The sequence below is a fragment of the Chroicocephalus ridibundus genome, chromosome 4 (assembly GCF_963924245.1).
Source record: "Chroicocephalus ridibundus chromosome 4, bChrRid1.1, whole genome shotgun sequence".
NCBI lineage: Eukaryota > Metazoa > Chordata > Aves > Charadriiformes > Laridae > Chroicocephalus > Chroicocephalus ridibundus.
Window position 1 is genome coordinate 805,386 of NC_086287.1, and position 27,440 is coordinate 832,825.

At 48.4% G+C, this 27,440-nt stretch overlaps 1 protein-coding gene across 2 annotated transcripts in view; it reads left to right on the plus strand.

Moving 5' to 3' along the window:
- RMDN3 (regulator of microtubule dynamics 3) overlaps positions 1–27,052 on the plus strand; it is a 34,511-nt gene extending 7,459 nt beyond the window's left edge. Inside the window, exons 5-13 of one of the 2 annotated variants that reach the window (XM_063331575.1) lie at positions 92–359; positions 1,905–2,007; positions 2,462–2,522; positions 17,351–17,426; positions 18,245–18,322; positions 20,521–20,619; positions 22,530–22,583; positions 24,948–25,099; positions 26,796–27,052. In XM_063331575.1, the coding sequence (XP_063187645.1) occupies positions 92–359; positions 1,905–2,007; positions 2,462–2,522; positions 17,351–17,426; positions 18,245–18,322; positions 20,521–20,619; positions 22,530–22,583; positions 24,948–25,055 (847 nt within the window). In that variant the 3' untranslated portion in view covers positions 25,056–25,099; positions 26,796–27,052. The remainder of the gene's footprint in view (positions 1–91; positions 360–1,904; positions 2,008–2,461; positions 2,523–17,350; positions 17,427–18,244; positions 18,323–20,520; positions 20,620–22,529; positions 22,584–24,947; positions 25,100–26,795) is intronic. The other variant, XM_063331573.1, reaches the window with a different exon arrangement.
- Positions 27,053–27,440: the final 388 nt, after the last annotated feature.

The window sequence follows — 27,440 nt, forward strand, 5'->3', positions numbered from 1 at the left end:
TTTTTCCTGTACCGTGTGTATAAAGCTGTCAGAGGCTGCACAGCATCTCCTCAAACGAATTGTGCGTGGTTGTTGTTGTTTTTCCTCAAAGGTACAGCACAGCCAACGCTGAGTCTGATTACGACCGGGAGTCCGAAAGAGAGAGCGAAGAAGGGGAAGATGAAGTGAGCTGTGAAACAGTGAGACCTGTGCGGCGGGATTCCCTGGATCTCGTCAACGAGGATGAAACGCATTTAATGTTAGATTCCTCGCTGGAGGAGGGACTGGGTCAGCTCCTGCAGCAGGCTGACCGCTTGCACAGCGGAGACGAGCAGGAGAAGAGAGAGGGGTTCCAGCTGCTGCTCAATAATAAACTGGCGGTAAAGGTCGCTTTTTTATATTTTCCAGCAGTGATCTGTGTTTTCGGCTAAATAGCTGGGAAAGAGGAAATTGCATCTCTTAGCGGGCTCCAGGTCCTGCACCACCACCAGGCCAGCTTCCAGCGGCCCCTTGCTTGGGAGCGGGCTCAGGGCCAAAATTGTTGGGGCCACGGCAGCAGCCAGTTCCCAGTCGCTCTCTTGGAGCTCTGTCTCATCCTGCTATCACTTTCTCCGCGTGAACACGCAGTACACAAGTGAAATAACAGTACTGCGTGTGTGCAGTGAGCTCAGCAAACGTTTTGAGTAGTTGCGTGTGCAACGGCTCCGTCTACATTTGGGAAACGGTCTTTTCAAGGGCTGCCCAGTGCACGCGTGTGGTGGTTCATGAAACAGATAAGTGGCATATTCAAACAGAAGGGGTAGGCAACACTTACGTGTGGGTTAGTTAATGAGATTAAACGCCTGGACGGTTTATAGGTGTTTTGACACCTTAAAGACTGTGTGTATTTATGTCCTGTGGGCGACGGGAATCGATCCCCTGAGTCAGTGAGCGCTGGCGCTGCCCCAGAGACGTGGGGACACAGCGAGGGGCAGTGAGTTTCACTCCGGCTGTTGCAGACGGTACCGTGTACCCCCGGCCACAGGCAGCGGGTGCAGCCAGCACCAAAAGGTGTCCTGCTGTGGCTGTTGTCACCCGGTGTGGCCGTGCCTGTGCCTGCTGCAGGGGCACTGCCTGCCCCGATAGCGGCTGCCTACGTGCTGCGGAGCCAGTAAAGAAAAGGTCTCGGGTTACCAGCCTTTTCCTTTTTGGCTCCTGTATGTCCAAGTGGAATGGAAGGAAAGAAATAACAGATAACTTGATCAGTTCTAATTTCAAGTAGATTGGGGTTTTTTCCTTCCCACCAGAGAGAAATGAGAGACCTGTTGACTTTTGAAATTCTCTTGCATGCTTCTTCCTGGTGATTCTCCCACTTTTATTTACAGTGCTGTCACAAAAGAAACCAGGCTGTTAGGTGGCTGCGTTTTAATTTTCTCCTTTTTTTAAGTAAGTTTGAGTTTGTCAGAACATACCCACTTCAGATTTAGCAGCGCACCTACCGTACTGTCCTGGGTTTAAGGCAGCAGCAGGATGTGAAACTTCTTTTGAATGCAGACTGAAGCATGAAAAAAGTAAAATTCAATTTGTGAATTTTAATGAAGTGGTGAGGTTTAGGGTGATATTTCCCCCCCCCCCAGTGGTTTGAGGTTAGCGGAGACTGAAGAACTGACCTCACTATGGCCTTTGAAGTGGAAGGGTTCCTTGTTAGAAGGTGACAACAATTAGACCTGTGCTGGTAGTGTAGCGTTACAAGCTTAATTATAAATTTGGCCATCCAGTTCGCTCTTTTGTGGTTCTGCTTCTGTTCTTGTAGGCTTGAGGCCTTTCAAGGTTTCAAAAAATGTCTGTGTGACTTCTGGTCTGTGCCCCAACTTGATTTTTCTTTCTCGTACTCTTTGCCCATGGCAGAATGGGTCTTGACGTATAACACTCACGTTTTCCTGCAGTACGCGGATCAGAAAGACTTTCTTTGGCGCCTGGCCCGGGCACACAGTGATATGAGCGAAATCACAGAAGACACAGTTGAGAAGAGATCGTACGCGTCTGACGGTAAGGAGCTGTGCGTTCACGGCAAGGGAAGTGGGGCGCTCACAGCTGACACCACGCCTCAGAGTTACAAACCCCGCTTTCCTCCTCCTCCTCCTTCAGCTTTTTGAGGCTGCAGGCTCTTGGAGAGAGGGGGAAGCAGGACGAGTCCTAGGTCTGAGGCTGTGAAGTTAATCGGAACAAAACCATGGAAGACTCTCATTGCCTTTTCTTTGCACGGTGGGGAGGATGTTCTCATTGCAGATGGCTGTACTGCCACACGGTGCTACTCCGCTTAAAATCTGCATCATGTCTTTGAGTGGTCTTTCATGTTCCATATCACTGCGAGAGTATGAAATTATATTATAAAACTAAGAAATATGTAACTCTTTGTGCCATTCTATTATGGCACAGCCTTAAAGAAGGAAGTAAGGAGAGAAAGCGTCTGAATTTCTTCTCTCTGACCACTTATTTGCAGGGAAAGAAGAGATGGAAATCGCCTTACAGAAATGGGACCAAAGTGCTGAGTGCCATCAGTGGTATGTCACTTCTTACTTCTTGCTTTAAGATGCACAGGGGAAGGACCTGGAGACTGCTGTGAGCTGAGCTGCATTTAAAAACAAAATAACCCAACCCAACCAAACAAAAAAGTTTACTTGCTCTTACCTGGAGTATACAACATTGATGTTAATTTCCATAAAAAGCCATGGTTTGACAGACAGTAGGTTTGGTTGTGATTATAGTAATAAACTTCACTTTGCTTGTGCCAGTTTAATTATGAATTTCTCTCTGAGATGAGATGGCCAGAAGAGTTCTCAAGCAAAAGCTCCCCAAAAGAATAATGAACTCTGGATTCTAAGAAGAGATTGTGTCAAGGCTTTTGTGAGCCTGCACCGAACAAGTCGATGAACTGTGGTGGTGAAGGATGGCCTCCCAGATGAGGCTGGAGAAACGAGCTGTTGCCAGAAGGAGTTTGAGAGGAATAAGTGCAATGAGCTCCACTCGCTGTTGAGCGGGAGAAGTTGAGCAGCCTGCATATTCTTTGGGCTACTCGTGGCTCAAGTGCGTATGTTTTGGAAAGGTGAAGTGCAGTTTGTTTAGGAGCTTTCCTGGGAATTGTGCAACTTCCCGTTGCGAAAGCGGCAGGCGGTAGGTTGCTGAGCGGCTTTGGGCCCGTGCCTGTGCCTGGGCGATGCTGTGAGCGTCTCGGCACGGAAAGGAGCTGAACTCCGTCGGCAGCGCGTTGGGTTGTGCAGTCCCTGGGAAACGCACGTCGGAGTGCGCTGTTCTGTTCTGGCTGTAGTTGGGCTGCCAAAAAAATATGTTTTGCACAGATAACTTGCAGAAAGCCAGTTCCCGAGTCTGAGAGCTCAATGTGGTGAGGCTCGCTCTGTTTTCTTCCCCGAGTGCTCTGTTTCCTTTGGCCCCTGTTCAGCCCCCTGTGGAGCGTCGTGTCTGTCCTTCAAAGCCGAGCTCAGGGCCAGCTGCACAGCTGTGGGGGCAACGTCTCCAGAGTTACTTATTAAATATGAACGAGGTTTTTCCTTTGTGTTCCTCCAACATTCTTGGGTTAGTTGTCGGTTTTTACTCTGTTACTGACGTTTCGATAATGCTCGGCTGCGCAGAGATCCTTGCTTTATGTCAAGAGGCCGATATGTTTGCCTCCATCAGCCAGGCCTGTGAGCGTGGGCTTAGTGCTGCGCCAATGTTCTTGCATTTGTCTTAATTCTGGGGCAAGGAGAAACATCATTCTTACCAGACAGCCTTTTAGAGTCTTCTGGAGAGTGTCTTCTGGCCTGGCACCGCAGTGTTCCGCTCGCAGATGCTGCCTGTCGCTCTGCAAAAAGCACTCTGGCTTTGACATGAATTGAGACAGCAGCATGTGGCTCTTTTTTTTTTTTTTTTAAGTGTATTTTTTTTTTTTCATGATAAAAGATGAAACGATCTGCAGTTTAGCCAAGCAGGGTGTTCCATGTTTGTATAAAAGCTGCAGCTGGTTAGGATCTCCTAAGGAGGTAGGCAGGAGGGAAGGTACCTCGCTCTCTTCAGCAGCCTGAAGGAACAGGCTGTGGTTGCGGCTCACGTACGGGATCGAGAGGATTGTTCTCCTTTTTTAAAACGTAGACCTAAAAAGGGTTTGTAGAGTGGTACAGATATCTGTAGAGGTAAGGGAATATGCTTTTCTGGTATTCTGGTGAATCCCTTGATGAGCAGTGTTTATCAGCAGTTACTGCAAAGGACTGACAACATGTAAAATACAATAAAAGAGAAACGATATTTTTTTTTAATGGAAGTTTTTGGGGAAAACAGGATGTTGAATACCTTTACCAAACAAGACCTGCGCTCCTCTGAGATGAGTAAATTTATTTGGAGGATCGGTTTGGACTACTGGCATCTAAATAAACGCCTTTATCGTCTTGAAAAGACTGTGTATTTTAGCTCTTACTAATGAATTGCAGTTCTCAATTAAAGCTTCGATACGAAGGAAGAATACGGGGATTGACAACGTGCCTGATCTCTAGCAGATTCTGGTGCTCAGCTCTGTCTCCCAGCTTAACATCTTGAAGGAATGGGTTTTCGGTTGCCAGGTTGAGTCTTGAGGTTTGTGAGCCCCTGGGATACTTGGTCGTTTGGCATTTCCCAGAGCAAGGTTCTCCCTCAGGGTACAATGTTGGTAGCTCGGCTCTGGCACTCAGAGCTTGTGGTGTGCACGGGTGATGGCTGCAGTGGGATGTCTCGGTAGAAAACCTCAAGCCTTTTGAGCAGAGATGTTCTCGGTGCCTCTGGTGCAGCCCGTGCCCACCCTCCCTGCAGCGGTTTTGGTGGAGGAGGGCACAGTCCTGGTCCTATTGGACCCGTCTCTCTTCCAAACACCGGTGAGGCTTCTGCGCATCTACATCTTGCTTTGAACTGTGGGGAGCAGCGGCAGGAAGGGCAGCTGCAGAAAGAAGGGAGCAGAGCAGCCTGGGGGGGGCAGGGGATTTATTGGAAATGAATATGCAACTACCTTTATCACTTGCAGAAATAATTATTTTCGGCCATGAACAGGAAATGGTTCCCTTTCCAGCTCTGTGTGGGTCCCGGGATGGACGCAGGCTGTTTTAATTGCAGTCTCTTTTTATGCTAATTAATATTAAGCTTAGAAAAAAGTGATTCCTCATGAAATGATGCTTAATGCATGGAAGATACATAGAGATGAGAGATGTAGGATAAAACGTAGCTCCAAAAGACATCGTAGGTTGTGCTCCCTTTACTCGAGTAGTGGGCCCGTTGCTCAGAATGGCGTTTGCTTCACGGTGCTGACAGTGGTAGCGATGTTTCGGGAAGTATAAGGAAACTAGTGAAAGAACACAGTGCTCGCTTTCCTTCAGTTTGGCATCCTTCCCTCCAGCGGGGAGGGAGCAGAGGTGAGTTCATAGTCCGTGGTGGAGCTTCCTCCCTGACTTTGGGTGGTCTGGCTTTAACCACTTCCAGACCATCCTCTGGTACAGATCCCACAGTTTAACACGCTCTGTGCAGGGAAAAAGCCTGCTTACTCCGTTTGAATTGCCAGCAGAGGTTTTAAAGGTTTTGATGTGGTGCCCTAGCTCCTGGTTTATGGAGAAGCGAACAGAGAGTGATTATGCACACTTCCTTCACAATGTGGGGTTTTATTCTGTCGTATTTCTCTCTGTAGGATCTGTTCCCCTTGCTGAAGAATCCTAATCTTCTATTTCTCTTTTCTTCTATTATCTTTTATCATTTTGTTATCTCTCATCACCCATGTTGTCTTTCCCATGTTATTCTGTTTCTCCTGTATCTTTTTTCAGACAAAAATACAGGAATTCACTGCAGAACACGCGTTGTGGGAGCAGCGTGGATTTGTGTAGTGCTAATGTGATGGTCCTGTTCATTCTTCCTTCCATATACAGTAGTCAACGTTGTCTTTCTCTTCTCCACAACATACTAAATGGACGTTTTAATAGAAATATTGCCAGTGATTTTAATGTCTCTTCTGTGTGAAGCCTGTGGTTGTGTAGGTATCGCTAGGGCTGCATTTTCCCCACGTGCGTTATTTCACGTTGACCATCATTTTCTGCTTTATAGATTGCCACTTAACGCTTGTGGATTACTCAAGATGCGGTTGTGCTGCTTTTCTGTGCTTGTTCCTTGTTCTCTATGCTGTATTATTTGCTTCTGTTGCACAAATCATTCCCTGTTTCATGGGCTCCAAGGCGCGATGCTTGCCAAGCAAGACAGAAGACACTCTGCGTACAGTCATCCTTGCAAGTTAAACTTCCCCCCCTCAGTGCCTCAGAGTTATTGTGGTAATGGCTGACATTTTAAAGCAACAAACAAAGAAAATAACTTTGTGGACGAGAAGGGATTTCCGAGTGCTGGCAACGGCAGCGCGGGGCGTGAGCGGCCGCGGCGTTGTGTGGCTGGATGGTCGGAGGCTCCGCCAGCGCCGCAGTCAGGGGTTTCTCGAGACCAACAGAGAGCAGTGAGTGTCTGGGGCTGCCTGGACTAGCCCTGGGACCTGCCCAAATCCGAGGGAGAGCCCTTTCATGGATCTCCTGGGCCTTCTTGACGTTGGGTGTGGTACAAAGCTGTTGTAGTCGCTGGCTCTTGGAAGCTGGCGGTTCCCGAGACAGCCGTCTCCGCGGGGCTGGGGGGGCCAGGGCTGCGCAGCCAAGTCAGGCTCCGCGCAGCAGCATCCCCGCTGGCTCTGCCCTCCTCCTCCGCGCCGCGGGGAATAGAGAACCGAGCCGGAGCTGCCTGGGGCACTAGATGTATTTAGTACCTTCAGAATAGGTTTGTGTGTTGTAGGCTGAGTGGTATTACACCAAGCATTCCCAATGCCTGTGTACTCCTGTCGTGTAATTACCTGATTCTTAGTTTCGATACAGACATCAAAGTCATCCTCCGCTTTAATTGCGAAAGATCTCTGAAGAGACAGATACTGTGTCCAACTAGATTGATTACTCCCTTCGCTGATTTCAGCTCCTGAACAGGGGACACAGCAAGTTCCTAAGTCTCTTGCTCGTTTTTAGGGGTGGGTGGACGGGACATCGATCGTTGCACAAACCGGTACGTTTTGCTGCTTAGCCGTGAAAATGTGACATCCTCCCAGACGAGGTGAGAGAAAAAATTGTGGCTTCGTTAGAATCCCCTCTTGGTTTCGGTGCGGCTGTTTGCAGCACGACTGCAGGCACGTAACAGCGGCTCTAGGGATCAGGAGCGGATGGTGAGCTGTGAGTTTGCCTTGGCTTCCGCCCCTGGTGTTAAGAGAAATATTGGAAGTACAGCCAGAGCAGCGAGGGATTTCAGAGGTCCAGCTGGGAAAAATTTTGCAGGTGCTGTATTAGCAGCTTTTGTTTGAGTTGAATATTTCACGTTGGAAATTAAATGCTGTTTGCTGACTGCTGAAAGCTGTCATTGCAGAAGAGGTAATAAGCTTTGCCCCTCTCAGAGATATTATATGTGCTATACAGAAGCGGGAGGAGGGGGCGTTCCTGGGTTGGGTGAGCCCCTAAAATGTGCCCTTTCTTCTAAAGAGTCTGTCCCTTTGGTGGAGCATCTTGCGCACGTGAGAGCCACTGGATCATCTGCCAGCCCTGGAGAGTCTGTTGGTACATCTGGCTGTCCCGTCCCGTGGGTAGATACCTTTTTTTTTTTTTTTTTTTTTTTTTGAAAAGTGATGGCATTCCAGATGTGACTTGAAGACAGCTTTAATTTTAACAACTGGCAGTATTTCAGGATTTAACTCTTCGTGGATTACTGCCCAGATCTGGCCAGTTTTGAGCTGTGTCTGGATTTATGAGCTGAGCGTTTCCTGCTCCGCGGGGTCTGTGCTGCATTGCTGACAATACGGATTAGGGGCAGAAACAACTCTAGCAAATAGGAACAGGCGTTAGAAGAGAGCTCCGAACTTAGAGGAGGAAAACCATCACCCAGCGAGAGCTGCCTGATGGCACCCCCTGCCTCAGGAGGGTCCCTCCCTCCATCAAGGTGTCGGTACCCTGGAACGTCTCCGTGTCCTGAGCCACAGGACCTGGGAGTGGGAATGCCAGAGAGGAGCCAAGGAAGAGAAAGTACTGAAAAATACGAGCAGGGGCAAAAGAAATCTCAGCAGGGATCAATATTCCCTCCTTCTCTTGGGAATAGTGAGGTAACTTGATGTTTAGAGTCTGTGGGTGGCTCTTTACTTGTTGGGCATAAAGAAAGGAGAAGTTCTGAGAACTGAGATCTTCCGAGTGTGAGTGGAAAGCTCTCGTAGCACAGGTGATAATGCTGCAGCTGTGGAAAACAACTCCTGCACTGCAAAAGGCTTCATTTGGCAGCTCTTCTCATCAGTGTTGATGCAGGAGACACCTTCCTTGAAGCACTAGTAGTTCCTGCAGTCTCTCTTTTATGGGGTGAACATCTGGCCCAGGTACGTCCAGGCTCTTTGCTGGTGGCTCGTGGAGGACAGCTGAAACTGCGCGTCTTCTGAGGAAAACCAGAAGTTTAAAAAAGCATGAGGTCACACCATAAAAATTGTATGTTCTGCACAATAAATACCATTTGTATCTTCAGACTTCACTGGGGACAAATACATTTTGTTCTGTGAAGAGAAGGCATATGGTCCTTTCCTGCCGCCTCCCGAGGCAGGCGAGAGATCTTCAGCGGATAAAACCAACACAGACGTTGAACAAAATTGAAGGCACATTTTGTGTCCCGGCTGGGGTAGCTAAGGAAGATTTTAACTTTTTTAGAATCAAGGAAAGACAGATTTCAGTGCAAGTAGAGAAGGGGATATTTCAGCCTTTCTTTTCTGTGGCAGTCACTTGAATTTTGACTTAAATCACTAATGAAAATTAACTCTGGTTTTAGCCACATGCCTCAGTAAACTCCTTACTAGCCAACATGTCACTTAACTTGCCAGGTCTCTCGGAACCTGAACATGCTCATAGGAGTGTGAATTAAGTATGAAACAGCACTGATCCAGAAAAGAGTTTGGTTTCTAGTGTTAGCGGAATCAAGGACACAGAGCTGGGAGGGACCTCCAGAAAATCATCCCGCTCAGCTTCCTGCGTGGCGCGTGGACCGAAACCGTCCCCATCCCTGACAGCGGCTCGGGATGACCCGTGTACTGTCACCTCTCTCCCCTTTCTCCTGGTTTAGCAGGTAGTGTATTTAATCATAAGGATGGAATATGCATATACAATAATATATATATCTCTGTATGGATTTTTCCTGGTGTCAGCCTAAGCTTTGTTTCCACTTCTGTCCTCTCTAGCCATGGGAAAAAAGTTTAAGATGAGGAGCTATTTGTAAGAGAATACGATAGTCGTTGTATGCATCCGATGTTTGGAAAGAAAGCAGGCCTGCTTGTCACAACCTTTTAGTGTCTTTTAGCCTTCTGCAGAACCTCTTGTTCTCATTGTTGTCAAACGGACTCTATCCAGCTCATCCTTTTTTTTTTTTTTTTCTTTTTAATTTATTACTCAAAAATTGTATATAGTACTTTAGCTGAGGCTTGCTAGTACAGCATCATATTATTGCCTTGGGCTGCTTATTGTGTACCGTAACCTTTAAATTTGATTCTCTGCAGCCAGCCTCCCCCTAATTGATGGATTTTCTGGCATACACTAGTCTGCAGCCTATTTAAATTTAATCTCTACTATAATACCCAACTTAATGGAGTTATTTAATAGCATCAGTGTTATCCGGGGATTTTTTTTGCCACTCCATTCCATGTCCATTCATTCACAGTCATTTTCAAGGAACAGCTAATGGTGGAAAAATTAGTGTAAAGGAGACTCGGGTAAGTTACTGACTGCAAACCAGAGTCATGTTCTCTCTGATGGGAACCTCTCAAAGCAGATCAGACAGACCTCCAGCCCTGGACTCCCACCTTCGCCCTTCAGTGAGCTGCAGATCGGCTTTACACCCGTTACAGCTACGCCACGTTTCCTCTGTTTGCTTACAGGAATTCCACACAAAGGATGCTAGCGATCCTGAAACTTTATATACACCAGTCTGGCTTTTTTTGTCCTCGTTCCATCTCTCTAAAAGCAGGAGATTTAGATAATTTTGGCATTTTGTTCTTGTCTCTCTTACTGGCAAGCCTGGGAATTCAAGTTGCTAGAAATTCCTGCGTCCCATCTGTTGCTAAGACGTGGCGACGGCGTTCACCACCCCCAGTTCATTGCTGGGGGCTGGGGCGAAGCACAGAAATTAAAGACAACCCCAAGGTTCTGAGCAGGTTTTCTGCCTGTGCCTGGCAGCGGTTTTGAGCGATCCTCTGAATTCATCCTGAGATTCCGAGGGCTGCACTCTTCTCTCTTCCAAGTTTAAGAGCTATCCTGCCTCAAGGTGGTACAGGAATTACTCTTCTGTGTATGTTGGGCTCTTGCTTGCATCTTAGTGTGTCTCGATCGAATAAAATAGTCTCCGTGGAGCTGACGGCCCTTGGGAAGGGCCAGGTTGCTGGTGGAGCAGCTTCTGCCGGGGGAGGAGAGCCGCCGCGGGTTGCTTCAGTGCGTGTGTGCTCTTGGGGGTCCCACCAGAGCAAAATTAAGGTTGTTTTCTATAGAATAGTGAAGACCTTCATCTGGGTATTTGGGAGTTTTACGGCTTGGCAGCGGCATAGTGTTGGTGCTGCTGTAACCGTGGCTCCTGTGGGTTGTAGCAGTGAGTGGAGCTGACGGGTCTCTGCAGCGCTGTCGGTGGGGCTGAAGCCGATCCCAAAGTGCCGGCCCCGGGGAGGGCTGTTGGCGCGGTTCTGCTCCCCGCTGAAACATCGCTGCAGCGACAGCCACCTGCTCCGTGACTTCTTCCGCCGAGCTGCGCACGCCTGTGACGGCGGACGGCTGCTTAAAGAGAAGAGGGTTGGAGCGGGTCTATGGGAAGTTTAAGAAATGAGAAATTTATTTTTATTTTCCACTTTCTCACCATGCACATGTGTGTGTGCGCCCGCAGTTAAAATCAATATACCGGTCTCTAGATTAGGAGATGCGCAGTTTAATTACGGTGCGTTCAGAAAAAAGGTTCCCACATGCAAGTAAAATAATTATACTAGTGAAAAAGAAAACCAAGCCAACCCGCAGACACAAGTCTGTGGCTTAGGAGGTCTGTGTGTGCGTGTAAGTCTCTTTTTTTTTTTTTTTTTTTTTTTTTTTTTTTTAAGCCGTGTATTAGTCAACTTAGTCAGTATTATGCAGTTCTAAAACTCGGTAAGGGGCATTATCATGCGGCGAGCTGTCAGATGAGTTGTTCCACCAGAGCCACTAAACCAGTAAGCGCTTAAGTCGTCTCAGCATCATGTTCAAGCGATTAAAAACCTGTTTAGGGAAGTATCTGTGGAGCACTAAGTCTTACAGTCTGCACCGGCAGCTTAGGGTGGGCTGTGATGAGTAATTTTTCTCCTGAAAACAGAGGAGTTATACTGGTGTGAAATGGGAATATGATGAACGTAATCCCCCTAAAAACTAGGGAGATCCGCCCTCGTCTTCTCTAAAAAGGCCTTGTGAAACCGCAGTGTTATCAGAGGAGGGTGACAAGGGAGAGCAAAAGCACAGAACAGCTTCTGTAAGTGGAATTAGGTAATAGATTTTAGACTTTTTCAGGCTGGAAGAAAGGTAGCCGAGAGGAATACAACTTACCTGTACGTGGAGTGGGATGGGGAGGGTGACGCGGGAACGCTTTCTTCCAAAGCAAGGACAAGACGGCAGCGAAGAAAGCTGCTGAGCGTCGGGCTCGAGCGGAGCAATGTCTGTATCGGGCACACAGCTAAGCTGCCGAGGGCCGTGCCCGCGTTGTGCGCGTTCAAAAAGCAAGCGGACAGGGAAGGAAAAACCGAGGCAATCCCTGGGAAGAAAAAATTCAGGCGATGCCTGACCAAATGGAGGCAGGTGAGTATTCCGAGGGGGTGGCGTGAATGTGCCGAGGGGGTGGCGTGGTGTGCTTGCCCTTCCGTGCGTGCTCACAAATAGAGCAAGGCGAGCTGAAACTGAGTTTAGAAAGCTGCAGAAGGGTGTCCTTGCATCAAATAACTGTGCACACATGGCAGGTGTTGCCAATAGAGGCAAAGTAATGATCCCGGGTAAAAAGCATTCCTAATTACGCAGGCACAAGGCTGGCCTTTTAAAGCAAGAGAGGTTGTGTCTCAATTCAGCAGTTACTTGAAAGTCTTTGCTCCCGGGAGTCGAAAAGCAAAATATGGCTTGAAAGAAGAGAACCGAGGAAGTACCTTAATTCGCTTTACGCGTCTGTAGTAGATCTACATGGCAGTGGCTTTTTGGAATAGATGAAGAGGTAGAGAGAGTACCAAGAAGGTGGTAAGAACGGTTCATACTTAATTATTATTAATAATAATATTATTGTGTATGCAATAATATTATTATAAGAATGATGATAAGGATGATTAATTCTTAATTATTAATAATATTATTGCATATATAGTAATGGTATAATATTATCTAATATATAATTACATATAATAATATAAATTAATGATATTAATTATTATTCTGAGTTATTAGAAGAAAGCTTAGAGGAGCGATTGAGCAGGCAGGATTTTCCGGCTGAAAGCGCACAGGAGCTCGTGTTCCCGCTGGCAGCGCGGAGGCGTCCGTCGGGGACGATGGCTCTGTGTCCGTCCCCAGCCCCACTGGGAGCAGGGTGGTGGGTCAGGGTGACTCTGCTTTGATCCAGCCCGCTGCTCTCGCCTGACGCGGTATTTTCAGGCTTCATCAAATGCTGTGCCAGGAAAAATAGTATTTTTGTAAGCGTTGCAGGTTTCTTTTCTCTGGACTAACGCCTCGGCCTGGGAACGGAGAGCTGGAAGAAGGTGCGTGGGTTCGGTGCGCAGGCACCGCGGGGGGAGCGATGCCAGGCAGAACCGAGAGCTCTGTCTCGAATAGCTCTGTTGACAGCTTTTCCCTGTCACACCAGTGGCCCAGGTGGCTTGTGATGTGTCGAAGCTTTGATTACAACGCAAGACCAAGTCCGCTTCTGCGCTGTAGGGAACAGGAGCCGAGTTTTCCCTGAGAGGGCACGGTCCTCAGCAAGGCTTCAGAGGAGGAACTGCTACAAAGTCTTCACGTGGTTTTCTTTTGTGGAACTTGGGTTTTCATTTTAAGGATAAAGTCTTGAAATAACTGGCTCTTAGGACAGAGGTTCAGGCGGTGGCTCTGGCCGCGCTGCAAGTTGGGTTTGATCCGTGAAGAAAACGTAGCGTGGCCCGTGGCGTGGGAGCCTGGGGGTCGGGGTGAAGGAGCTGGAGTTCCCACGGAGACCCACAGGATTTAAGGGTTTGGGACACAGAGGTGCGACGGGGAACGTCCTTCAGTGAGGCAGCGTGGTCAGGTCTCTGCAAGGCAGAGCCACAGCAAGCCCTGGGTGGCCGAAGCCTGGCTTAGGGCGGGCAGCAGCCCCTGCGCTGCAATGCTGCGCCACTCGTGTGCGCAGAGAGGGCTTCGCCTTTGCCTGCGAACTGCTCAGAGTTGTGATAACGTGCCTGTGGTCACCCCTGCGGATCATGCAAAGGCTGAAGCATTTGATGTCCCAGAGCTCTTCGGGCAGCGGCCAACTTTCAGAATTTATTAAATGAAATGTTGTTAAAGGGGTGATGGAAAGCATCCTGAAAAGGGTTCCTGTATACATACTTGATTATTATTTTATTTTATTTTACAATTTGAGAGCAGCTGTAATTATTTCTGTGAGTCAGAACAGGGATGAAGCCCATGTTCATCGCTTCAGTTTCTGATGTCATCCCTTAGTGTGAAAATACATGTATAAAATTTTAATCCCCATGGAAAATTGAGACAGGGACAGTAGGAAACTAGCGTTGCTTTAATCCAGAGCAAGATTTATTGTGCTTGCGTTTCTGGCATGCTCTTTGTCTGTCCCCTTCCCTTACTCAAGGGAAGAGACTAACGCACAGGAAGGCAAAAAACTGGTAATACTCATAAAATACTGGGAAAACTTCTAAATTCTTTATCAAGATTTGTTTTGGAGCTCTGTTTCTCCAAATCATTTAAATGATTGGAAGGAGTTTTGTTCTTTTAGCTTTTATCTGACTGGTAGCTGAAAGTTGAGGATTTTTCTCTCCTTGTCTGCGTGTGATAAAACCTCTCTCCCGGTTTGCTGGGATGGCGCTGGGCGGTTTCCCCCGGCTGGCCTTGGCGCGTCCCGTTCACAGCTAATGCGGATGGAGGAGCAATGGCCACTAGCTCATTAATTGGCTGGGTGTTGCAATGAAATATTAGTTAAGTCTGTATGCTGTCAATAAAAGGAAAGAACTTTCCTGTCTCCGTGGTGTTGTCAGTGGTCAGGCTTTGCTGTTTGACTCATTTTCAGCAATACAAACCCCACTATTTCACTCTTGGCTGCAAAACAGCCGCCTCTCCCCACTGCTTTCCCCTTCTCCTTTCGTTCCCCTTTGCCTCACTGTTGTTTTTTTTTTTTTTTAATTTACTGGTTGTCTTACAGCGGAAGGAGCACGGGCACGCTCAGCTGGCGGGTGTTAGGAGCAGTGAAAGGAGCTAAGGGATGGTTTTGGGCTGGCCACGGAGCTGGGGCTGCCGGGCTGCCCAGAGCTCTGTGTTCCGTGCCCGGGGGCCAAGGTCCTGCTGCGGTGGGAGTCAGCCAGAGCGCAGCCTCCAGACCAAAGGGTCTCCAAAGCCGCCTCTTCCGAGCTCAGGGATTTAAGCTGGAAGAAGAGACGGTCTCTCATCTGTAGTATCTGCGTCCCCAGAGTTCATTGTCTAATAAACGGGGAAGTCCTTACTGAGATCCCGATGGGAACGTGCAGTTTGACCAGTGCGGGCAGCTTAATGAGTAGTTCTGGTTAATAATTAGTCGAGCGATATCATTATAGAAGGTTTCGGTAACTGCTGAGACATCGATCTGAGCGGTGCTTCAGAGGTTACGTGCTGTTTACAGATGAAAATCCCCTTCCCTAACTCGTTATTTTCAATCCCTGCTGTCGCTGCTGGCCAGTCCTCCCCCAGCGCAGCGCTGCCTCTCCTGACATTCATCCCGTGGCATTTCACAAGAGGAACCAGAATAAATAGCTCCAACGAGCCAAGCTAAACAAGCAGAAGAGACAAAAGCAGAAAACCGTGTTGGCGCTATGGGGAGAGGAAGGGAAGTCAGGATCTGGAGACCTCCGGAGCCTAAAATCCCAGAACTGCAGAGTGGGAAGGTCACCGGGGGGGCTGGTGGCCCTGGGCCTCCGGGCACAAGCCACAAAGGGAGGTCTGTGCAGAGGGCTGAGGGCAGCAAAGCCGGGCTGGGGAGAGTTGTCTTTTCCTGGGACTGTGGTGAAAAAACAGTTCAGGCAACTCTTAGCATTATTTTACTGGGGTTTTTTTTAAGTTGGTTTCATGACACAAAGATAGGACTGGTATTTACTGCTTGTTTTATATAACATTTCACCAGGCTGTTAAAAAAAAATCTGGTATTTATATTTCTTGACAGCTGCGTATTGCACCACTTGACATTTATGTGGTTGCTGGAGGAGAGATGAGGCGAGGCTCGCTTGCTGTCCCACCGGATTTATTGCTGCTCTGGAGGGACTCCTGAGGCTTTCCCTGGGATGGATGGAGTGGGGTAAAGGGAGGTTGTCCAGAGTTTTGTCCCCCGTGTTAAAAAGGCATGAGTTTCCCTGGTTCGTCACAGAACCTTAAACCTGACCTGATTGTATTTGGCGCCTGCCCGTGAATTCGGGAGCCTACAGGACACGGTTACGGGAGCCACCCTCTGGCAGGTCCCTGGGCGTTAGACAGGGCTATAGACTATGTGATTTATTGTATAGGGATGTTTTATCTTGTGATCTTGGAAAATAAACCTTTTATTGGCTTGTATTGCTAAACCCTAGTCATGTCGTGGTTAGGGATATTTAGCACAGGCTGACATTTGTTGTGAAACAAACCGAGAGAAGATCATAAAAACACTTAATTTCATTGCCTGCAAGTGACAGTTTATGGCAGTGCGGCTGGGAACTCTCTCAGCTGGCCAGTTGTGGCATTGACCTAGTAATCTTTTCCGTTATTGTGGAAAATAAGAATTTTAGAACTGAACCAGAGTTTTTTCAAAAGAAAATTAACATGTTAAAGGAATGAGAATTAATGACAAAATTGTAAATGTTCAGGAAACGCAACTTCTTTGTGCTGTGACTTACACATTGAAAGCGTAGCCCAGGCGAGAGCAACGAGGCGTGAGATGTTCTGTGGGTTTTTTCGTGATGCTGAAGGAAGCGCACTTGGGGATTGGGAATTCCTCTCCCGAATTCCCGCAGGCACATCTGGTGTGGTTACCCGTCCCCAGGGACGTGTGGTGGGGTGGGACACGGCGTCCAGCGGCACTGGGGTGTGGATGCGGTGAAAGGACTCTCAAGGGAGGTTTACGTTCATCTTTCCTCTTTTCAGCTTTGTTTTTTGAAAGAACGAGAGTTGTGTGGTTCGTTTATCCAGCCGTTCCACCTAGTGTCTTTTGAGCCAAGCTCAGAAGAGGGGGGCAGCCTCTTCCACCCCGCAGCTCAGGCCCAGGCGGGATGGCGGAGGTCAAAGCCTGAACCAGCGCGGCCGAAACTCCGGTTCCCGTGTGCCGCTGGGCAGCGGTGCCCCGGGGCGCCTCTGCCGTCGGCTCTCCTGGGGAAGCCATGCAGGGAGGGATGGAGGTGGAACCGCTGGGCTGCGGGAGGAGAGCTGGGAGGGCACAAATCCACGGGTGTGGAAATCCAAACTTCCGAAACTGTCACAGCTCATGAAATGACTGATTTTGCTAGGTACTCTGCTTCTCACGGGCAACGTTTGCAGTCTCTTACTAGAGAAAACTAAACGGCTTTGCACTTGCAACACTGAGAACGTGTTCTTTTGTTTCCCACGTTGGGTGGCTGTGTCGGGCTGCAGGATGTAGGTAGGTGCTCACGGTATTTTCCCTTGAAGTAGCCAACCGCTGCGCTATAGATGAGGGGCGCGTATGGAAGATCGCTGCACACCGCAGTTCATTAGAGCTTTTCGTAGTTCTGGTGCTCGCCGCAGTAGCGTTCAGTCCTCACTGCGCTGTGTTTTGACACAGTTTGGTTGCTGAGGGAAGAAATGTAGGGCGTAGAGGTGTTTCTGCAGAAGGAAGGCTTTCCAGCCAGCGGTGCGATGAGCTTTCATGTCACATCAAGCCGCTTCTGTGACTTGCCGCCATCCCGCACGCTAATTCCTTCTGCACGACATTTTTACTGCATATGTCTCTTCCCTGTGAAAGCTGTAGAGTATTCCTTGTTTTCCACGATAAGTTGTAAGCTTTAATGTGCTTCTGTAGCTTCCTTCTGAAGCTATTAACGGAACGTAAACGTATATTCAAAAAGGCTTGATTTCATGCAAATGTCTCCCGTGTGTAGGTACGCTGTTCTCTGCGGGCAGTTAGCGGAACACGAGAGCATTCAGAAGCGCATCCAAACTGGGTACGTTTTTAAGGTGAGTAGAAAGGACGTGCTGGCTTTTGCGTAAGTATTGAATGATACTTGTTTCTAGAGCAGCAAATTAGGAAAACGGGCCTCAGCCCTTATTAGGGAGGCGACAGGTCTCACAGACGCCATGAGTGGGTGGTTTGGGCTGAGGAAGGTGATTCCAGCGACGTGTGATGAGGGCGACTGGTCTGGCTCCGTGCTTTTGCACGCTGTAGTCTCAGGAAAAAAAGAAGAGGAAAAGCTTGGCAAATAAAATATATGTATATGATGAGGCTGAGAACCAGAAACCTGAAATTACCCCGTGGTAATGAGGTACAGCACCAGCTCCTCTTCAGTAGCTGCCTGCGAGCAGGCTTGCACCCTCCTGTAAATGCAGAGCGGCTCTTTTTCAGAGAGGATTTAATCTGCCGCAGGTGCCTTTATTTGCCTTTCATCCCCAGCGGGGATGCTGCAGGGTGAGAGGAGGCACCTGGACAGTTACTGTGAACAGGCCACGTATAATTAGTACCTCGTCAGCTGCTGACATGGCCAGTAAGTGGGTAATGTCAAAGCTCTGAACAGGTGGCAGAATGAAATGAAGGGCAGCTTCGTTTTTGTGAGTGTAGTAATTCTTGTCTCGGAGGCTGATAAAGTGCTGGGTTTCTGTCTCCGATGAAACTATTTTAAGAACATTTGGAATCTCTTTGTAGCTGTAATTTTATTGATCGCTGAGACTTAAGATGTGGGCTTCTCCCTTTGCTCTTTCCACGTTTGTTCGTCTGCTCCTGTGGATATTGTGCTTGCCGAAACAACAACGTAATGTGTGTTGGTGATGATTTTCCGTAGGAGCACATTGATAAAGCCATTGCACTGAAACCGGAGGATCCAAAGTCTCACTATCTTTTGGGCAGGTGGTGTTACCAGGTAAAGCAGTTTATTACTATTTCTTGCTGTTTTCTTCCTCCTTGGAATTTAATTCCCTGTTTGAATGAAAGATAGGTGGGTTCAAACCACTGGCCCGAAGGATGAGGACGCTCGTTAGCTGCTGAACTCAGACACTGTATGAGAAAGTACGGGCATGGAAATGGCATGGTTGCTTGAAGTAGTTTAAAAGTTGCACTTGCATGGGATCTCCAGGCCTGAAAGAGTGCCGAGAAAAACACTCCGCTGAGGAATGCTATAAATGCATTGCGTTCAGAAACCTCGTACGGTGTAAAAGCTCGTGTTCTTGTACGTGTAGCACCTCAGTGCTTTTATAAAAGCACTAGTGAAACTGTTGTCTGCCGGGACACGGTGTCTCATTCGGAGTCTCTCGGCTTTCCACCCAAGTTGTTTTCTTCACTGTAATAGAAAGGTCTTACGCAGTCCACCTCCCTCTTGTCTGCCTCCTGTTAAACCTCAGATGTGTACCTTCGGACTAGATGTTAAACGGTCCAGGCTTCTGGAAGAGTTTACGTAAGTTTCTGTAAGCTCAAAGCGAGAGAGGGACTATGGAAGCGCCGAGTTGGTGATCGGGACAAACGCTGCTCTCTGCCGACGATCAAAGGCCAGAAGAAGGTAGAGAACGGTTAGGGGTATTGCAGACATGCCGAAGTTTTTCAGAGCACGGAGAGTGCGGTTTCGTATGGGCAATGTCATTTGCTCTTGCTGTTGTAATACTTTTCTCCCTGAACCAACAAAATGCTTCAAGAGCCCTTGGTTCCCGCTGTGCAACAGAGCCAAAGCTGCTGGGGGTTTGGCTGTTTGATTTAGTTATTGCCACTCTTCTGCTCTTCGTTTTTCCCCTGTGTTTTGTCTCTTTCCCAGAGGGAAGCTCTTTGCTGAAAGTCTTATTTCTGAACTGCTCTGAACTGGAGCTCTGAAGGGTTCGGCGCTCCGGGCGCAGTTTTGTAGTCCCTGCAGGCGGCATGGGAGGTGGAACAGCAAAGAATGGATTAGGGAAAGCACTCACTGCAAACCAGCTTACTGTTCCCTGTGCTTTACTCCGGAAAAACAAACTACCTTCAATCCTTTAAGCACATATGGATGTGATCAGGGACGTGTCGGGGCTGGCAGGAGCTTCTGCACACAGTGCATCTGTCTGATCTTTTGCATGTGTTTCCTCTGCCCCTGCTACGCACCGTATTGGAGGCATTAGGAGAAGCGTGCCGGCTGCTCTCCAGCTCTTGACAGGGAAAAGCTTGGAGTCAAATACCATCAATCAGATTTAGCGCCTATATAAGGGTTTGCAGTAACTGTCTACTTTTCAGTTTATACAATTTGAAAGCGCTTTGCTGCCGTCAAAAATGAAGTTACGTTGCAGAGATTGGAGCGGAGATAATTGACAGCGGTAATTCCAGAGGAGCAGCGAGCGAAACCAGCGGCAGCTCCCAGCTCTTTGTGCTGTTGGAGGCTTTCTGCTCAGCCTGACTGCTCTTAGAGCTGCTGAAGCTGTGAAACAAAACCACTTGAATGTAGAAATATGTTAGTGCTTCTGCTATTCTGCTTTGTAAGAATTACACAGTACTAAATAAAGAAGCTCTTATCAGAGGTTACAGCCCTATGCATCCTGTCCCCTACTGAAATTTCAGGGCTTTTCTTATTGTAGAGGAGCTGGGAGCAGGAGATTTCATGAAATAATTGTAATAGCAACCTGTTTCTCAAAAAGTGACACTCTGTTGGTGGGAAGGCCTTAGCCTGCCCCTCTGGAGGGATCTGTGTGTGGTGAGAGTATGTTCTGGTACAGGATTTCGGGTGGGAGAGGGGGGGCTCCATGTGTGCGTTTGCTGGGATGCAGAGGTGGGAGCCGCCAGGAGCCGGCGTGGTTTGGGATTTGGGACCACCCGCCTGCGCTGTCTGTGCCTCTAATATTCAGCTGCAGAGACAAATCTTTGAGCGTGAGGCATGTGGCAGCTGATGGACGGAGCTGCAAAAGCGGACTGGGGACAGGGAAAAGCGAATCAGGTTTAACTCTGCGGCCGGACTTGGACGCTTGTCCACAATCTGCCGACACTACCACGATCTCTGGCGTTCTCCCAGGTGCACGAGCCAGCGGCAGGGGACGGGATGGCTCCTTGTCTGCACACTTTTGCCTCTGCTGTGTCTCTGGGGGCTCTGAGCGTTTCATCTCCCTGTCTCTGCAGGTTTCCCACCTGGGCTGGCTTGAGAAAAAGACTGCTGCTGCTTTGTTTGAAGCCCCTCCTACAGCCACTGTGCAGGACGCGCTGCAAAACTTCTTACGGGTAATGAACTCTGAGAGGCAAGGGGGTGGCTGACCTGGCACATGCAATCCCGAGTGGAACTGCAGTACTTGTATTCCGCTTAAGCTCATCGCTCCCGGGGGCTCCGTCATACACCTCCGCTGACGAGAACCTCTGGAAGAAAAGCTGGTGAAAGCAAAACTCTTGGCGCCTCTGTTATAGAAGAGCCAGACAGAGCCACATGGTTTTCCAGACCTCAGAACCAGAGCCAAAGTGATCAGAGTTGTTTTTAAGGGGTTTGGTTTCCTTTTCAAAAGCTACACAACGGAGCGATTCACTGCTGGATACTACGTGCCCGTGGTCTGTGCTCTCACAGGGTCTGCAAGATCGGGGTGAGCCCACCCCTGGGAACACTCCCAGAGATACTCGTGACGTTCTGTCACTTTTAATTTCTCTCAGAATATTGTATTAAAGGGCTGTCTGATTAGGGCAGAATTCTCTAATTTGAACTTTTGAAGACAGCTGCTTCAAGGTTTCAGGGGCACGCTGCTCGTGTATTTCTTGAAAGAAGAGTACTTCCTACTGCTGAAAGGCTTTTTTTTGGTTTTTTTTTTTTGTCCTCCTGTTGATGAAAAAGAATTTAAGGCACGGCGTTTTTGAGCATACAGCTCTTGCTGCAAGGGTCGGCACGAGATGGACGAGTTAAGCAGGGTGGCTTGGGCCGTGCCTGTGAGAACCGCTCTTCAGCGCCTCTGATGAAGTGTTACGGAAACAAACGGCCCTGCCGCTTTACAACTCCCGGGCTGGGCCAGCAGTTCTGCAGAGTCTCAGGGAAAAGCCTTCTTGGTGCAATTTCTTAGAATTTTGCTCAAATGTAGTTGTTTGAGAGGGAAGTTGGTGATAGGTATCTGCCCTTTCAGCCAAAGCGGTTAAATCAGTTCCGAGCTAAGCGTGAGGCAAAGTGCTTTGTTTCTTTTCATTAGAGAGCGAAATAGCTTGTCGCTTTTGCTGGTAGGTCAGGGCGGCGCTGTGGTGCGAAACAGGAGCTGGCGTTTTTCTGAGGCTGAGCTTTGGTCTCATACAGAGGGAATGTGAAAAGCAGAGAGAAGCATCCCTCTGGAAGCTAATGATGCCCGGAACACCCACGCTTCCCCAGTGCTCACAGGGACCGTTCCAGCTCTCGGCCGCAGTTCAGGGGGCTGGAGATCTTCCGGCAAACGGCGGCTCTGGCTTAGACTGGCTGAACTGGGTCTCAGGCCAGACTACGGGATGAAGAGGACGAACGTCATCTGTTTGTGCTCTCGGTGCCTCCTCCGAGGGCTGGGCTCAGGCGTGCTGGTAGAGCACCTTGGGGAGCTTGCGTGCAGCTGGATACGGGTCAAGCCAGGGGTTCCTGACGGGAACACGCTGGAACAGAGCTGCTCGGAGAGTGATGGCTGTCACGGAGACGGCTGGAAGAAGGCAGAGGGTAACTAGGAAACTGGGAAGGAGAAGATAAAAAAACTGGGGCAAGATTCCTGAGGTTTGGCACCAGCGTGGTCGGGAGAAGCCCAAGTGGATGAGACTTGGTGGGCAAAGGGGTTAAAAACAGCGCACGCACGTGTGCAGGAGAGGTCCTCCAGCCGCTTCGGAGTGTTCCTTCGCTTCCGAGCGCTTGACTTCACCCCTCGCTGTTCTTCCACGGCACTGCGTTGGGTGAGAGTATGGGTGGTGTTCATTGAGTCACAGGCTCTTTGTGGGAATCCGGGGATTTCACTGACCCAGCCGGGCGAGCCTATGAAAAATTCCTACACCGCTCTATCTAGTTACAAAACCAGGGTTTGGTCAGCTATTTTTTGTCTTTTCTTTTTTAAGCGGTGCAGTAAGCCTGATGTAAGCACTAACTGTGTCCTTTGCAGATCCTAACGTCTGCTTTTCTCTGCCTGTCGCACCCTCCCCTCCGTTCTTTGTAGGTCGAGGAACTGAGCCCAGGATTTTCCAAAGCAGGAAGAGTCTACATTGCCAAGGTAACCAGCACTTGCTGCCGTCTTCAGTTCAGACGTATGCTTACATGATAAGAAATATTTGTACTAAAAAATTACCTTTGGCTGCAAAGTGCTAAGCGTGTGTGAATTACTCCACCCAGAAGCAAGATTTTATAAGATGATAACATTTCTAAAAAAGGCCGAATCACCTAGTGCAGAGGCATTAAAATTCAGGGAGGGTTTTGCCTTCGAGTCGTCCAGTGGAGCATCCTTCTTGTTTGTTAACGGATCAAATTCTATATAAAGTGGCACCAGTAACTCGTGAGCCACCGGCTGGAGGTTTAACCCCACCGCCACTGTGGATCTCTGCGGTGTACGCAGACGGAGAAGCGTGGGGAGAGGTGGAGGATAAAGGATGTCTCTCTCACACCGGTACAGATGGGAGCAATGATTACATCCACCATGGATGCCTGGAGCTGGAGCGCCAAAGATCCTTTTGTTTGCATTGAGGGAATAATTGGCTTTGAACTCTTAAATGTTAAAATTGCTGCTTAATTCCTGCAATCTCCAGTTGGAGTCTAGAAGTATTTAAAGCCCAAATAGCTTTAGAAATATTAGCCGGAGTGGGCGTAGCAAAGAGTAGCTGTAGTCATTCCCTGTGAAATTCCTGAATTCCCAATGTCCCAAAGAATATGAATTTTATCAGGGTAGCGTGCGAGCCGCGGGGTCTGCTTGGTCTGGAGCACATTATCACTGGAACCTAGGTGCAGAATTTATTTCACAACAAGCATCTCGTTAAAGGAAAATGAAGGTGACAGCAGAGGAGGAGAGCCCAGCCGGAGGGGCAGCAGCCTTCACACCCGCTGGGTTGTGTCTTTGATATATCACAGCTCACGCGGTGTGTTTAGTCGTGAGTCTGTTAGGCAAAATCAGCTACGTGTTTGTAAGCCAGCTAGCCTTTTGTTCCTGGCTGCTTGCGTACCATGGTGAACGCGCCCTTAATTGCTTCTCTCTCTGCTTGTAAATACAGCCAGCATTCATGGAAATTCACAACCACCCCGAAATGCCCTGTACAGAGTAAAGGGTGGAAGACTTGGAACGTATTTCCAGTGAAGTTGTGGCAGCAAATCCTTGCAAGCCTCAACCTGAACAGATTTTCAGACTTGATGTAAAAATTTGGGTTTTGTTGTGTGTAACCTACATGGACTGATGCGTTTTATTGGGCTGATAGTTCACCGTGTACGTCTGATCGAGCTTCAGAAACAGTCTGCACGCACAGATTAGCGTGGAGGGTAATAGGGCTACTTGGATCTGTTTGGGTTTGGGGTTTTTTTCCTAATCTCAGGCTCTGTCACTTTGGGTCACGTCCTTAATCACCGAATTTTAAAAGTGCAATTGGGGCCTAATTGTTTCGAAGGAGAGAGTGCTCTGATGGGTCAGACTTCAAAGAAAAAAAGAATTGTGTTTTATAGTCACTTTCTGACGTTTTCGACCGATATGCAGAGACACGGGGTTTTCAAAGGCTTCCGGGGTGTCCGTGACTCCCTCTGTTTTGAACTCGCCAGATGCAGGCTCTGACAGCGCCCACAGCAGAACAGATTCTCTTCCAGAACTATCCCACGACGCAGGAAAATCACCAGAATGCAGACACGCACGTACCCTGCAGTGACATTTCAGAGCCTGAAGTAATGGCCCTGCGGGAGTTTAACTGTCGTCCTCGTCCTGACTGAATGTTGGCTCCTTATGGCAATTACAACAGGGATTAACTGCGTTGATGGATTTTATTTATATTTTTTTTTTTTTAAGCAAGCACTTCCTCTTCCCATGCTTATTTCATCGTCCCCAAACGCCTCCATGACTCTGTAGGCACCAAAACCCTTCCTCGTAGGCAGAGGGATGGCTGTTTCTCTGCTGTAGATGATGCAGGGTTCACGGTGGAAGAGTATTTCACAGCTCTTGTGAGACCTGTAAATATTAGGTGCTACAGTGCTCGTGGCTGAGCCTCATTTTTAACAGCCCAGGGGATGTAAGCTTCCTAAGAGGACGTGCTCTCGGTGTAGAGGTTTTACAGTGAAAGCGGTGTGAGGGAATAGCGGCTAAATGGAAATAAAAATAGAGCTTCGAAAATGGTGAAAATCTCAGGGACGCCTTAACATCTCCAAAAAAACCAGTCTCCTTGCCCAAAACAAAACAAAAAAGGCAATCTAGTGTTCTGTAGTCTGATGGTGATTGTAATGCTTTGTGAATGAAGGAAACTGCAGGAAACGTCAGAAGCCTGAAACTGCAAATGGTTAAGAGGCAAAATGGCTCTTTTTATCAGTTGCCGGGGTCCGTAATCGCTCAGTTACATTTGCTGCCTACTTTTTCCCATTTAACTCTTCTCACGTTGTCATTTTTTCTTCGCAGTGTTACAGGGACCTGGGGAACAACTCCGCAGCCGTTCTCTGGATGACTCTTGCCGCGGAGCTGCCCGTTAATACAAAAGAGGTAGCGGTCTCACTGAGCACGCGTTGATGATGGGCAGAGATGAAATTGTTTTATGAAAGATGTTGCAGCTTGTAAGCCCAGGTTCTGAAGTATTTTGTTCCTTAGCGCGGACTCTTCTTCTCTTGGGACCTGTTACCGGAACGCCTAAAGCAATTTGGGAAAGTAATGGCAAATACTAAGAAGCTGAGAGTATGTCTGATGTGGGCTCAGGAGCGGACACAGCAATGCGAGTGCTGTGCCGTTGGGGTTAGCGTCAGACACGTATTCAGCAGCTGGAGCATCTGCAAAGCTGCTGAGCAACTGCAGGAGCCTTCCCAGGGCCCCTTTTTTGGGGGAAGGTTTATTCCTTTGGGCACTGTCATGCCGGGCCAGCTCGATTCGGATGGGGCCACTTACGCTGGGCGGTTGTCCTGGGGCTGGAGCGCTCCCGGTGACCCGGGTGGCTTTGGAGGAGCAGCTGAGATCTGGCTCTCCTGGTGCCAACTCAGCTCCTAAACACCCCCAGGCTGGAGCCGATTGTCCCGAGCCGTTCAGAACCTTGCGTGTGCTGCCCAGCATTTTTTTTTAATATCTAGGATATTTTGGCTCCTTTGTTACTTTCAGAGGGCTTTGGAGAGCAGCCGGTCCTGTGTTCTAGAACTGCCATGGGGCAGTGCTCCCCGGCTGGGAGCGCTTTTGCGCTTTTCCTGTTAAGCAGCAGCTGTATGGAAGGTGCCCTCGAATTACTGCCAGTCAGAAACTAAACACACATCAGCTTTTAATATTAATCTGATATTATTTATGTCGTCATGAAAAATGCAAGGGAAGTAATTTAAGCAACGTCCTGCAGCCCTTACAGCTTCAGCCTTAGTCTGGCGGAATAAAGAGGCAGAATTCTAGAAATACGCAGCATTTTCATGCCACTCTTTTTCAGGCTGTAATTAGTTTTTAGGTTGCTGTGGCAAAATCTTGTGCTGAGACTCAAACCCCAAGTATGCCTGAGATCTTGGCAGACATCCGGGGAGGTGCTGGCTCGCCTGTGCCACCACCTGCAGGGCAGTGGCCAGTATCGCATCAGCCGCTTGGCCACTGGCTGCTGCCAGCAGTGGGACGGAGCCAGAATTCGGTCCCTTCTTGCAGAAGGAAATAGCCTGGCTCTGCCTGATGCGGAGCTGCCTCACCGTACGCTGGTTGGAAATCTCTCTAGACAGCGCTAGAATGGTGTGTCTGATAAATGGAGGATTTTTTCCAAAGAACCTGAAATTCTTGTGTTGGAGGTGCGAGAGTTTAATCAAAAAAGCACTGAGATTTTCGGGAGAGACCAGGAGAGAGCTACAGGCAGAAGAGTCAGGAACGGTTAATTCTCTCTCCTGCTCTGAAATGAACAGTGGGAGTCGAGTAAGGAAGCCAATGCTCAAGTGGCTTTGGGTAAGTCTTTGCAAATGTTAGTTCTCATCATCAATCAAATAACTTCCATCATGCCGGGAAGGAAAAACAAAAGCATTTCTCCAGACTGAGAGTCAGTGAGGGAGCAGAGGTTTGAATTTGGCTGTTCCAGTTGTCGGCTCTTGTCTCAAAAGGAAATACAAGAGAAGCTTTCTTTGATACTTGGAAAATGTAAATAGCCTGAAAGACAGTAGCATTGAGAGGCGAGTTAGAGGGGAGCGGAAATGTAAGGCTGGGGTGTACTTAAACCCTTGTGTGGGGTTGGAGAAGTAAAGGGAAATTCTCCTTGTTAATTGTTCCGATGGGGCTGTGTATTTAACTGTTCTCTTATTGCGTTTGCAGGATGCAGAAAGCGAGAGAGAACTTGAAGAGATGCGGTCGGTCTGCCAAGAATAAATACGTACAGGCTCATTCCGCTTGATACTGCACAGACAGTAGAATTCCAGTTAAAGGGGTTTCATGATCCTGACAGCTTTGATTGCACTTCGTGGATAAGCCCCAAGAGCTTACAGGAAAAAGCACGCAGCAGTCTCATCGGCACATCCAGGAAAAGATCTTGGTGGGATTTAATCGGATAAAATTTTGTATTTTCCTCCTGACAGCACTGCAGATGTTTGATTTTAAAATTCCTAAAAAGTGTCCAAGTCATAAAAACAGGGGGTGGGTGTATAGGTAGAATTTGTGATACAGAAATACTTGTGATTATATGTATATCATAGATATATGTGAGAGATATACATATTTAGATAGACGCCTATATATTTTATATCACAAACTCCGCCTGTCCAACAGCCTGAACCTCAGGCTGCTGAGCTCTCTCAACGGATTCCTGAGAGAGTCTCCAGCCAAAACTTTTTTTTTTCCAGTTTAACTATTTTCTCTTTTCCTTAACAATATGCGTTAAACGGATCAGTTGGAGTCACTGATTGCACGCCTTTGGGGGAGGTTTTGGTGGGGTGGCGTTTGGAGCCGCTGTGCCGGGTGCTG